Source organism: Ptychodera flava, chromosome 6 (genome assembly GCF_041260155.1).
Source record: "Ptychodera flava strain L36383 chromosome 6, AS_Pfla_20210202, whole genome shotgun sequence".
NCBI lineage: Eukaryota > Metazoa > Hemichordata > Enteropneusta > Ptychoderidae > Ptychodera > Ptychodera flava.
Genome location: NC_091933.1, coordinates 12,242,392 through 12,255,382, shown reverse-complemented (window position 1 = coordinate 12,255,382; position 12,991 = coordinate 12,242,392). Strand labels below are relative to the sequence as shown.

Sequence of the window (12,991 nt, the reverse complement as noted above, 5' to 3'; positions counted from 1 at the left end):
AGATAATTTGGATGCCCTATCATCAAAAGTTGGACATACTGCCAAGTATAATGCAAGCTGACAATTGGTAAACGTAATCCCCCTCTGATGAGGAGGATCAGATCAATGTTAAGCACACGGATTTGCAGGGCAATCGAGAAAGGAAGTCAAAAATTGACATTTCTACGGACTGAGACAAGCAAATAAATATCTGCCATCTTATATGTGTCACACGTACTGAATAAGTCCAATATGTCAGCGTCAACGATAATCTTAAAAATCAGAATTTCACGACGGTCGTTAATTTTATGTCTCTGAAGTGACATCCGAGCTCAGCAGGACGGAGTGAAAGAAGAAACAAATCAGGAGCACGTATAGATTCACTTTATATCGTGAAAAATGTTGATGGTGACAGTTGAAGCTCTTATCCCAGCATGTTCTGAGGGGAACGATACCGTAAACGTATATATCACTGAAATTATCAGCGATACTTATCTTATCCCCTGTATGCTGTACAAACCCGGTCACGGCTTTTTATGTGTTGAATAATTCAACTGACGTAAGACTTTAGGTAGCCAATCCCTTGTTACGAAGCGATAAGTTGGCCTCGGAGCCCGAAAGCGATATTTCTTAAACGATCCGGCTTGTTATATCATCTTGGTAACGAGCGGAGCCGGAGAGTTTGGAGCTCGCAAATCACCTCGCATATAATTTTACAAGTGATTTCAAGCGCACGGCATTACCTTTTTCATTAACGATTCATGTTTTACTGCCGGGCATACGGAATTTCTCATAGTTTATAATTCTTTCTCTTAACCCTGATCTCCATCTTTCTAATATGTTGCCGTCATATTCATGTTCATCATGTGTGCCGGAAGGCGATACTGCTATAAGTACTCAAAAATCGCCCGTTTGGCAAAACAACCTTAACGACATCATGTACTACGCTGATTTGAGAACACTTCTAAATTTTTGAAGATCTTTTTTTTATCGTTTGCACGATCCTATTTCTATGCAAAATAACAACTTGTAAAATCCTACTTCTAGTTTCCCGACAGAATATTTACACTAAAGAGCGTAATATGCACCATCTTATGGTACTTGATCAAGCCACGTAGCGTATAATTTTTTTGAATGTTGAGGTAAACATCGCATGTGTATACAGTAGATCTCTGGTTATATTCAACATATAACCTGTATTGCTTCGTAACTTTCTCAAATCTATGGCACATTTTTTTACCAAGTTACTAAATATCTTCTATTGCCTTGACATTAAATAGTGGTGAGCAGAAATAAAGCAAATATCCGACTCAAGAAACATGCCCTTACGATTTGTTCATCCTTTTGAAAAACGTCTTGAGTGGTTTAGAATTTCGCTTTCTTCAAAGTTTACTAAATCATAAACCATCGGTTCGTTGCAACGGGCTCATTATACATCAACTGGGGGCGCACAACGTCGCCTGGATCAGTAATCAGTAACATGTACGCAGAATTACGCACAGTAAAGGAGCCCTGGACAATTTCCAAGGAACATATAAATAAATATTTCATGTCTTGGGGAACACAAATGCGACTTGATGGGTTGCTTATGAATTCGTTATCTTGCAGGCAGAGACAATTTGGTCAATTTGCGGGGAATGTCCGAAAACCTATTCTGAAATATTGCATGTGTTTTTGTAACGTCAAACAAATACCACTTAATCCGGTATCGATTCTTGCCTTAGCAAGGTACATGATGATATTGGTACTGGACTTCTCTCGGGGGTCGAATAAAATAAACCTGTTCGGAAAGTATAGCGCATGGCGGTTTAACATGTTTACGTGTACGGTCACCTGGTACAAGATGACTGGCGATAGTACAGCACCCGCCCTGACCTTATTTTGCAGTCTTCACACTCTTGTCAAAAATTACTCTTTTGCACTCAAAACCAATTTGTTTTATTAACTGAACCTTCATATAGCCGCAGTCAGTCTCTTCGCATACCGGGACCGGGTATCCAGTACGCATCTCATTGTAAGTACATCATAGTTGAACCTCGCATCGCTGGTGTCCCGAGGCAGCATGCCAAACTGTGCCTGGGTGACTGCAACTTCACCTGGGTAACAGCAACTACACGCTGTTCAACAATGCAACTGCATCCAGGACGACCCCACCCTACCGGGCATATACATCAGTGGCGTTCATTGTCCTGCCCACGGTCATACCACGGCGCCGGCCGCGCTATTCGGTCGTGACCGCGTACACGATATGAGGTCTTAAATACAACATAGGGTAGGCGAACTTCTTGTAGTCTCCTTTGACCTCGGTCTGTGTGCTGTGGTGTAATGACGTTGATTCGAGAACTCTTTGTAATTCTAGCAACAGAGTGTCATCGAGTGCTTTGTTTAAGAGCCAATAAAACGCTTTCTCTAGCTACATGCAAGAACGACACACCACTCACTAGGTTGCTCATTTTATTTTTAAGTGCTAGATGTGGAATAATTGATTCTTGTTGGCGTTCTTAGAGGCTACACAGCACCAACTTTCACAGAGGCGGACCTACACAACTCCATTCGCCGCCGGTGTTAAAGATCCATCTTTCTCTTATCGGTGTATCGTATTCTCTTGTTCACCTAGGTCAATTACACATTCTTCAACATTACGTACTTTCACTTGACTGTGGCTCTGGGGAATGGACAGCTGCGCTGGTTTCGATGATCTTTTCTTGTTATTCATCTAATGTAGCTGCCCTGAAGTGAACGGTGGTACGGTGGTGGTGGTAGTGTGGGGGTGATGGTGGTGGGGGCGGGGGTATGAATCAGGCCAACTATTATGAAATCTTGGGTCACAATGAAGATTTTATATTAAAAATCAACGATCAAAATATATTGGCCGTGTAATTTAGAGCAGTAAGATGGTTTTAAAATGATGGAAATTTATTTTCTTTTGAAAATATAAACAGTTCATGCCATATCTCTCTATTGTATCGCTCACTGCTGTCAGCTCTACTTCCCGTTATACACTTTACTTCCACCTGTAACGTAGGCGTTGATGCGAAACCGTCCAAATGTACAGGAATTAACTCGTTACGGTTGTGTCAATATTTGAACAGTCAGTTGAGACCCGGGAGAAATCCATAGCGTGGAAACCTTCCCAGCTATAAAAAAGCAGCCATCGAGAGAGATAGCCATCGAGACACTCCAGCCAATTAAACGAATTATCGATTAATTGGTTGTTGCACGTAGACACTGAGAAACGCTTCTTTCCGTCTCGGATAAGCATTGGAATAATGGGGATTCAGGTGCTTTGCGCCGACAACATCCCCAAGACAGACATCCTCGCTGGGATTGTGTCGAGATGTAATCTATCTAATGCTGTGACCTCGGCTCAGGGCGCTCAAAATAACAGTTTCCATGGTAAAAGGTGAAAGTAAACAAAGATTCGTGATATTTTGACAGCGGTGGTCTGCCTGATTTCATGTGTGACTGGATTATGGTAATGGACGCCATTTGAAAAGTACGGGTGGCCCCCAAAACAGAGTACGAAGCAAGCAATAAAATCGGGCGCGTGCAGAAATGAATGGCGTATTGCCGAGGCTGTAGCTTTGAAGCTGATAATGCCGTTAGCTTGTTCGATGATACGGTTGAGAAGCGCCTGGATGGGAAATCGATAAAACTGGGGTGGCGGGCTAATGCAGATGGTAACACGACAAGCAATGTATAGACAAGCTCAAATGTACATTACAAATGGCCGAAACATGTTTTAGGAAACACTATCTTCCTTGACTGTATCGAATTAAGGTGTGAAGACGAGCATCACAAGATGACATATAGTTGCTTAAATCCTACAAAAAGTTCAAAAGCTCACGTCATTCTTTGCTATCCGTCTCGCTTTCATTCGAAGTGCAGATAGCGCAGAGATCTATGGCCGGTTCATAGAATGGGAACACATGCGTTGAAAGCATCTAAAAGACGAAGATAGTGTTGTTCCTCTTCGTTCTACGCATCGTGATTGGCTACGCAGGGAAAAATTAGGATACAATTATACGACGATGTACTTCTGACGAGGCAATATTAAATATGAAAAGTAATCAAGAATTCTAATTGTTCTTGAAACACCAACGATCTGCAGGGCTTGTCCACTTAGAGTGCGCGATTTTTCCACTTGGCAGCGATTGAAATTTCGGATTTTCACAGGGCATTTTTTTCGAACTCTGTACTACATCAAGTGGTCAATTAAAGATTCAGCTACCACACCTGGCGTTCATCAGCTCTGCGTTCATGCTTGCGTTAAAAAAAACGTACGCCTTGGCGCGAAATGAGCTCTAGGCAAACCGAATTTTTTTCTACAAAGGGGACCGCGTAACCTTCTCTCGATCCGACAGCGTGCTTGGTTACGCTAATAAATTCGTGTACTGCAGAACGTCTTGGCAAAAAACAACGTTAAAAAGCCAATCAATGCTTTTCATTTATAACGATTCCTAAGGGCAATCTGTGACCGCGTCTCTTTCATTAAGGAGCTCAGAGTTGCTAGAATAGAGAATGGTCTTCCTACATGAAGGTAGAGGTAAATCTTACGACTCAACAAATTTATCAACATTCGTTGCACCAAGTTCATACAGACTGAGTAACCTTGGCTTTGCGTTCGGCGCGAGGGTCGACTTGCACCGATTTTAAAGCTGTTATCCAATTGGTTGGCAGAATCTGGCCGTTATTATTAGATAATACAAATTAACTACCTAAGTTGCTGTGAATGGTGACAGTCGACCAATCAGATATAACCTTGAAAACACGCTGCAAGTCAGCCGCGGCGCGACATCATTTTCCACAAAGGTTTCTCGTCGCCATGCGTTACAGACAGGAGTAAAGATAATCACCAAAACTCAAGGTCAAAATCAAAGATGTTCGAACGATGCAGGGCAACGTCGTCATAGAGAGTTAATTTCAAGATCTGCTCTTTACGAGGACTTGATAATTTCAACATGTCGTTTCGTTTAATCTTCTTCTTTGAAATTGAATTAAATTTTGAAGACGAGCGAACAAACTGTGAATTATTCATCCGATTAAGATATCATGATTGGGGACAGTAACGTGCGATGCCGACGTTCACATCCTACAGAGGAACCGCCTCCAATTAAGAAGAATATGGAGTAATTGGCCGATCGCGCCTTCAAAATGGCCGCGGGTGAAAGCGCAGTACAGGTATAAACCGCATACAATTTTCTGGATTTTTAATTGTGTTTTTAGAGGGGATGCTTTAATTTATTCAGCTGTGAATGCTACAGTGCATCCTTTGAGGGGGATACGTTAATGTCCAGTAAAGTGTGTCTGGCCATGCTTTGGCCGACGCGAACCCGAAAAGAAGTGCAGACTCTAGTCACTTCTCGTCGAAATCGGAATAGAAGGAGCGACAACACACAACTGACTCAAAGACATAGAGCGGTTGTGGCGGCGTGAGAAGTAGATTAAAAACCGATGATTTGAAGATGATCCAGGCACTCAAATTTAGCGGGGTAATAACATGAACATTTCTGGCGATAAAGTGAACACGGGAGAACATGATGATCGGATCACATTACTCTGATGAATTGCGTGTCCTCATAGATGATAATTAAGTTTACGGTGCATGACACGTTGATGTCATGATGATGATGATGATGATGATGATGACGACGACGACGACTATTACTATCAACGCTTATTTATTTATCAAAATAAAAAATTATCATGATCATAATCATATCACCATCGTTTACTTATTTATCAAAATAAGACAAGTAAGAAAACTAGAATGTTTGAGCTTATCGAGTGCACTGTTTTAGAGATTCAGTGACTGCCAATGAGTAATACTTGTTTAAAATTGCCAACAGGCAGTGGTTTCAGCAATTGTAGTTTACTTTGAGAAACAACATGCCTGGTGGGATTTTTAGTCGACAAGCGCTGTGCCAAGTTTACATTTTCTCATAAACAATTGAAAAGGTCTCTCGTGAGCGTAATGTACGACAAGGGGCTGGCGATGTGACGGCACCATGAAGATAGGATATTGCGGTAGAAAGGGTTTCTCCAGGCAGTAGGTGCATTAACATAATATCGTAAAAAGCTGAATGATGATCACTCAGAGGGAAAAGGTGACCTTGTACTTTTACGGTGGACACTCTTGCAAGAAATAGGCTCTAAGGCCGGTGTAATCAGGTGCACGGTGATAAATCAACTCTGCGGTAAGACGTCAGGTATGCGTATCACATTTCTCTGCCCGAAGACGATCATCCAGGTGTACCGAAATCAGGCATTAAGATAAGACCGGGATGGTTGTGAACAATGTCCAGGGATCCAGATAAGAGGAGAAGACACTTCATAGACTTAAGATGTGACTACCGCCATGTCCATCAGCAAAGTTATCGTTGTTAAGCGTTGTCTTATGGAGACCAGCGTGAAGATAGCACTGAAGCTTGGCCATTGAAAGCTAACGACTCGATCTATTTTAGCCGACCTAGAGCGCAACCAGTGACATTGGTTTCTGGTTCTCTGATGAAAGGGTTTTTCTAAGACTTGCTCTGCTAAATGTTGAACAATATTTTATCGAGACAATGCCAATCGAAAAAGATACATAGATACTTACATAGATACACAGATAATACATACATACATACATACATACATACATACATACATACATACATACATACATACATACATACATACATACATACATACATACATACATACATACATACATACATACATACATACATACATACATACATACATACATACATCAGGTTTCTGGCTCTCTGATAGAGTTAGTATGAGACTAACATGTTCGATGTTATCTCAATTGAGCTTACTAGGCTCATATCTTTACAAACAGTATTGATTTACCTTGCCAATAAATTAAAAATAATCATGTGAACGTTTATAGGAGAATCAAGACGTCAAGACACGAACTTACCCTCATCGTGTGATGATAAAGTGTATGTATGTATGTATGTATGTATGTATGTATGTATGTATGTATGTATGTATGTATGTATGTATGTATGTATGTATGTATGTATGTATGTATGTATGTATGTATGTATGTATGTATGTATGTATGTATGTATGTATGTATGTATGTATGTATGTATGTATGTATGTATGTATGTATGTATGTATGTATGTATTTTGTATGTATGTATGTATGTAGGTATGTAACTATGTAACTATGTAACTATGTAACTATGTTTAGCATGTATGTATGTTGTATGTATGTATGTATGTATGTATGTATGTATGTATGTATGTATGTATGTATGTATGTATGTATGTATGTATGTATGTATGTATGTATGTATGTATGTATGTATGTATGTATGTATGTATGTATGTATGTATGTATGTATGTATGTATGTATGTATGTATGTAACTATGTAACTATGTAACTATGTATGTATGTATGTACGTACGTGCAGATGTATTTGTTATGTAAAGTGGGCATTCTGATTGGCAGTTTATCAATAAAATATTGTTACAAGATTTAGCAGGGCAAGGTAAATAACCATGGTTTTTCGCTAGGTTTGTGAGGTGATGGAAATGTAATAGCAAACAAAGAAAAGTAGACACAAACAAACAAAAAAGCAATATCAGCGGCAAGATATACTCACCCGATTTGGCGACGTTGTCCACTGGCTGGTTTTGCACGTGAGCCATGAAACCGATCGCTGAAAAGACTACAAATCCAGCGAAGAAGCTTGTACAACTGTTCACACACGATACGATAATAGCGTCTCTATAAACAGATCAGACGAAGATGGTTTTAGTGTCAATTTTCATCTTACTCTAAGCTTTGGCGTCTTTGCAGACTTATCAAAGTGATGACAAAGTTGCAATATGACACCAGCACGTATAAAAGCGAGGCGTATTTCACCAATAAATAGATATATCAGGTGTCTCGCTTCGGGTGCGTTGGGTTTCGTCCGCGAGCGCCAGCACATTGTGAACAAGCAAAACTAATCGCCGATTGTTGTCAGATCGGTATGAACTGTCCTCAGTGGCCCTTTTATTACTTTTGAAGACAAATAGAGGGTGACTTTCTACAAGCAAAACATTTGACATGATTATAGAGCAGTGGTGGGCTACTGTTGTCTTTATGAGGGACTGGACAGAAATTTTAGGGGGGGGGTTCGGTGTTTAAAAAAATGACGCTGCGCGAAAAATAGTGACCCTTCAAAAGTGTTTGCAAAAAAAAAACAGTGACCCTCCCCTTGCATGTCACAGTCCGTATCAATAATAAATTGACATATCATTTCTCATATGACCTTTGAAATTTCAAAGAATACTTTTAACCTTCACAAATAAATTGGGTTAAATTCCAATATCATATTTGTTGTTCACATCTGCTCTTTCAAGCACCCTTTTCTCATCATGTACATTTATATCAATCGTAAAAACATTTATAAAAGTAAAGATTTAGCTAGTTTTGTACCGGAAAAAATTATTTAATAGTTTTCTCATTGACTATAATGTGTTGTGAATCAATATTTCGGTGAAATTCCAAATCAAATTTCTTGCACACATATGCACTTGTAACCACCCTCGTCTACTTAAGTACATTGATATCAATTAATAAGTGTCTATAAATACACAGATTTAGCTAGCTTTCTATAGGAAAAATTGTTCTTAGTTTCCTCATAGACGACAATGTATAGTGAATTAACATTTCGGTGACATCCAAAATAATTTTTTTGCAGACATATGAACTTGTAACCACCCTAATCTGATCAAGTACATTAATATCAATTATTAAGTGTCTATAAACACACATAATTAGGTAGTTTTGTATTTGAAAAAATGTTCATAGTTTCCTGAATAAACTACAATGTATAGTGAATCAACATTTTTTATGGAATCTTCAAATCACATTTCTTATAAAAACATGTACTTTTACCTCCCACTTCGAGCAAAAGTACATCTAAATAAATTATCAAACATACATAAATGTACAAATATAGCTTGTTTTGTGGGGAAAATTGTTAATAGTTTGCCCGATAGATTCCAGTGTATTATGATTTGGTATTTTTGGGTGAAACACTGTATCGGCCACATCTTGCCTTCTTATGGTTGCAATAGTTGTGCAAAAAATAATGACCCTCCCCAAAGGTATGCGTGAAATTTCATGACCCCATAAAAATGCTTGCGCCAAAAATAGCGACCAATCCCTCAAAACACCGACCCTACCCCCTTTTATTTCTGTCCAGTCCCTGAATACAAGCTTATGTTGAAATCCGGTCATGAAAACATCGTTAGAATTTCGTACACGAGCAACTGCGAGGCTTGATAGAGATATCGTGTCACGTGTTAAGGAAATCGTTGCAGAGCGAAGACAGGCAACCTGAGCTATAATCGCTGCATAATTCCCTAAATACTGCTAAAGTCAACAAGCATGTGTCCTAGTGGAGACTGGATAAACGAGTTTAGTCGTTTCCTTATTACATGGGCCTGGTCATTGCCTGCTGCAGCGAGTGGGATTGTCTACTGTTGAGCAAGCGAGATGATGTATCACACTAAAATTGCTGAAGTCCAACGTGTATGACATTGCAAATATGCCAGAACATCGCCAGAGCATTTATTTCGATTCGGTCAGCAAATTTGTAATGTTTTAATTATTCTATGCCTACCTGTCGACTTATTGCTATGCTTACAGCGCCTCATTAAATATGCAACATTCTAGAGAATGTGCATACGGCATTTGAAAGAAAAAATGTCTACTTGATGTAAAATTTGGTTCAGTAAGTTTTAGGTATTAAAGCTAGGATAAAAACGCTGGATGCTATGACATTGCAACAACATGATACTGAGCCGTATTTGATCGTATATTAAAATAAATTCACAAGAATGTGATGATGGAATTTCTATCATGGTGTCCTTATATTGCCTCAGAAATAACAAATTAATATAAGAAAATTAAATTAATATATTTAATTCATCAGCACATTGATTTGTCCAACCAACCCAGATTGGTAGCCAGAATAACGAAACATCGTGACGGTTACAAAATATTGGCCTCTTGATAGTTTATATATTGAACAAGCAAATCTTTAAAGAAAGGGGGTAAAACGCTTTCCATTCTAAATCTGCAAGTTCGAGTTCGTGACTTCGTCTGGAGGATACAACTCCAAATTTGATGTTTCAAAGATACAGAATCAATGAAAAAGAACATTCTCGTGAACCAGATCTTTATTCCGTGTGTGGAGCTGTTGCCGTAAAGAGGCCCATGGTTTACGACAATTGAAAGAGAATGAAACCAAGAATGACGACACGGCATTAGAGTCTGAGTGGCCACTATACAGACATCTCAAAAAGCTTCAGAGATGGCTATTCAGTGAAACTTTGAGTTAAAAATATAAATATCAATAATTTTCTAGATGCAGCGGCATTAAAATTCGACATGGACAATTAATTTTTAGGGAAACGAATTTAAAATGATCGCGTGCGGAGGAATAGTAAACTTATGCATTCGTGCTTGACGCTCCCTTGTGTATAGGCCTAGTGGTATGTGTCGATGCCCTCGCTATGATCACACACCTTATTACTCTGCCAGGTATTTTTAGCCTTCTAGATTATAACTCATGCGTTGCCCGATAAATCTGCCAGTGGTTTTATAGTTTTTAAATACTGCTTTAGGAACATTGTTCATTCGTCTTTTCTCGCGAGAATACCGTTTGGAGAATACCTTGCTATGACCGGTCCGTGTCCTCTGCTGGAATATCGTAAAGATATCTCTGTGCAACTAAAGACGCTCTGCAGTCTCTAAGAAGAGCACTGTCGTCTTGGGAGTGGAGCTTTTGCTTTTCCAGCTCGTTAATCTGTAAAACGAGGCCTCTGGCAACGTTTCACGGTAACGATCTTCATCATGACAGATCCGGAAATGAGATAACACGGGCAGGATGGTTTGGAAACGAGACGGATCTTTCCTCTTTACGTTTCCCATCTTTGAATACAAAACTGATCGCAAATCATTCCCCAGGGCATCGACGATGCAGTCTTCTGTCACCGAAAGTCGCCTCGGTGCCGTTTAACAATTTTCTCGAGAACGAAAGAACGCATGTCCATCATTGTTAGAGACGGAATATGTTCTGGCACAACAGATTTAATTTTGTTTTCTTGCAGTGACAAACGACAAGGAGGACAAAGCCATTCTCTGGCGACAAACATGGAATGGACGCAATAAAATGTAGGCTTACTTGTAAACGTTGTTGTGATATTTGTTGTAGCTTCCCAGGGCAATCAGTGAACCAAGGGTAATGCCGTAAGAAAAGAATATTTGAGTGGCGGCATCGATCCATACCTGCAATCAATAGGAAAAAATGGACTCAACATTGAAATGTGTTCCGAAAGGCAGCAATCAAAAGCCGAAGACGATTGGGTATCATTGTACCTGAAGTCTGCTTGACATCATATCGATTGAAATAGACGAAGTGGACGCATTTCCGCAATCTACATACAAATTAAAAAAGAAAGAAAACTGGGGAATTGAGATGACTGGCAACGACTTTTTTATTCTTTGGAGAGCCCTAGAGTTAGGCCACGCAAAAAATCAAGATCTGGAACAAATGACAAACACCGTTCATTATTAGACATCTAGCGACGGGAATATAGCCGAACTAATGAACGATTTCACTTATTTATGGACGGTGAAATTGAGATATCGGAGCAAATTTTTGCGTCACTTGAAGGGAACTCGACAAACATTTGAGAAGAGAAGTGAGCTGCAGGCCCAATTTGTTTTTGAAATTTCTCAATTCAGCATCCTCCTAATGTCTATAAAAAGTACAAATTTTGAATTGGAATGAAAGGCTAGACAAGGCATTGGATCTCAATCCTCAATTTCGTGTCGTCATATTCAGTGAGCATTCTTAAAAAAACTTGGTCCATGATCGAACAGCACTGTGTGAACGCCACCTTATTAACTTTTGTTAGAAAAACCAACAGTATTCAGTGCACTCGCGGCCAACTAATTTCTTGTCGTTGCCTTCACAGCATAGAATAACACGACAATGTGATAGAATAGCCTGTCCACGTATTGCATTATTTGAGAGTTTGTGTCTTGGAAAAGAAAATGTGTAATGAAATGTTTTTTTCCTTGTAATGACCGTTTCCTTTAACCGAAGATTTCTTAAAATTGTATTTGTGGATTGTATGCCTGGATTAGTCCATAGAACAGGCATGTTCTCGGCGGTGGTTCAGAACTTTTTTGATCGCTAACTCTGTCTGTATTCATCCATGCATCAATCAAGCTTTTTATGACCGTGTAATAACGATGACTGTGAGCTATGAGTGCAATAACTGTTTTCGTCAACAAAAATGAGACCATTTCAAAAGAATTCCAAATCAAACGCATTTCTTTGGAAAGATGGACTTTAAGTACACTGAAGCGGTATACAGTCGCAGAACTGCAGGAGGACGGGGTTGTTCAGAGGACACTGAGAGAAGATATACATGCCGTACTTGTGAGTCCCCGAGTCTTGAAAAGTCTGGCTTCAGATAAAAGACAATGCCGTTCCCAGCGCCTGGTAGCGTCACTCCTCGTATCAACAGAATAACCATCATGAAGTAGGGGTAGAGTGCGGTAAAATATACGACCTATTGAGAAAGTGAGAAGGAGGTAGAGACGTCATTAAGACGGTTTTTGAGATATGTTGTTTGGTCATATTCCGAAAAGAATTAGAATGTCCACAAAACAATCGCTTCATAAGTAGGTGGACGGTGTATATTTCAGTTGGAGAGTCTTGTGAGCAATTTTGTAACTTGTGTTCGAGGGTCAACTATATAGGTCGGCAGTGTTCAGTTTCATTTAACCACATCTTCGCCGCACGAGGACCGTTTCGATTTAACTGCTTGACTCGTAGAACCCTAAAGCGATCATTTATTTTAAGGAGCTGCGCTGCACATCTAGGCGATAACGCCAACGATTTTTCTTGGTGAAAGTGGGACATCTCTGTACCAGTCCACGAGACGATCAAATCTCCGCGAAAAGTGGATAGACACACAAGA

At 39.7% G+C, this 12,991-nt stretch overlaps 1 protein-coding gene across 1 annotated transcript in view; it reads right to left on the bottom strand.

Moving 5' to 3' along the window:
* LOC139134852 (sodium- and chloride-dependent GABA transporter 1-like) overlaps positions 1-12,991 on the bottom strand; it is a 49,604-nt gene that overhangs the window by 14,871 nt on the left and 21,742 nt on the right. Inside the window, exons 5-7 of the mRNA XM_070701917.1 lie at positions 12,446-12,580; positions 11,182-11,285; positions 7,603-7,727 (exon numbers count right to left, since the gene is read on the bottom strand). Coding sequence (XP_070558018.1) covers positions 7,603-7,727; positions 11,182-11,285; positions 12,446-12,580 — 364 coding nt within the window. The remainder of the gene's footprint in view (positions 1-7,602; positions 7,728-11,181; positions 11,286-12,445; positions 12,581-12,991) is intronic.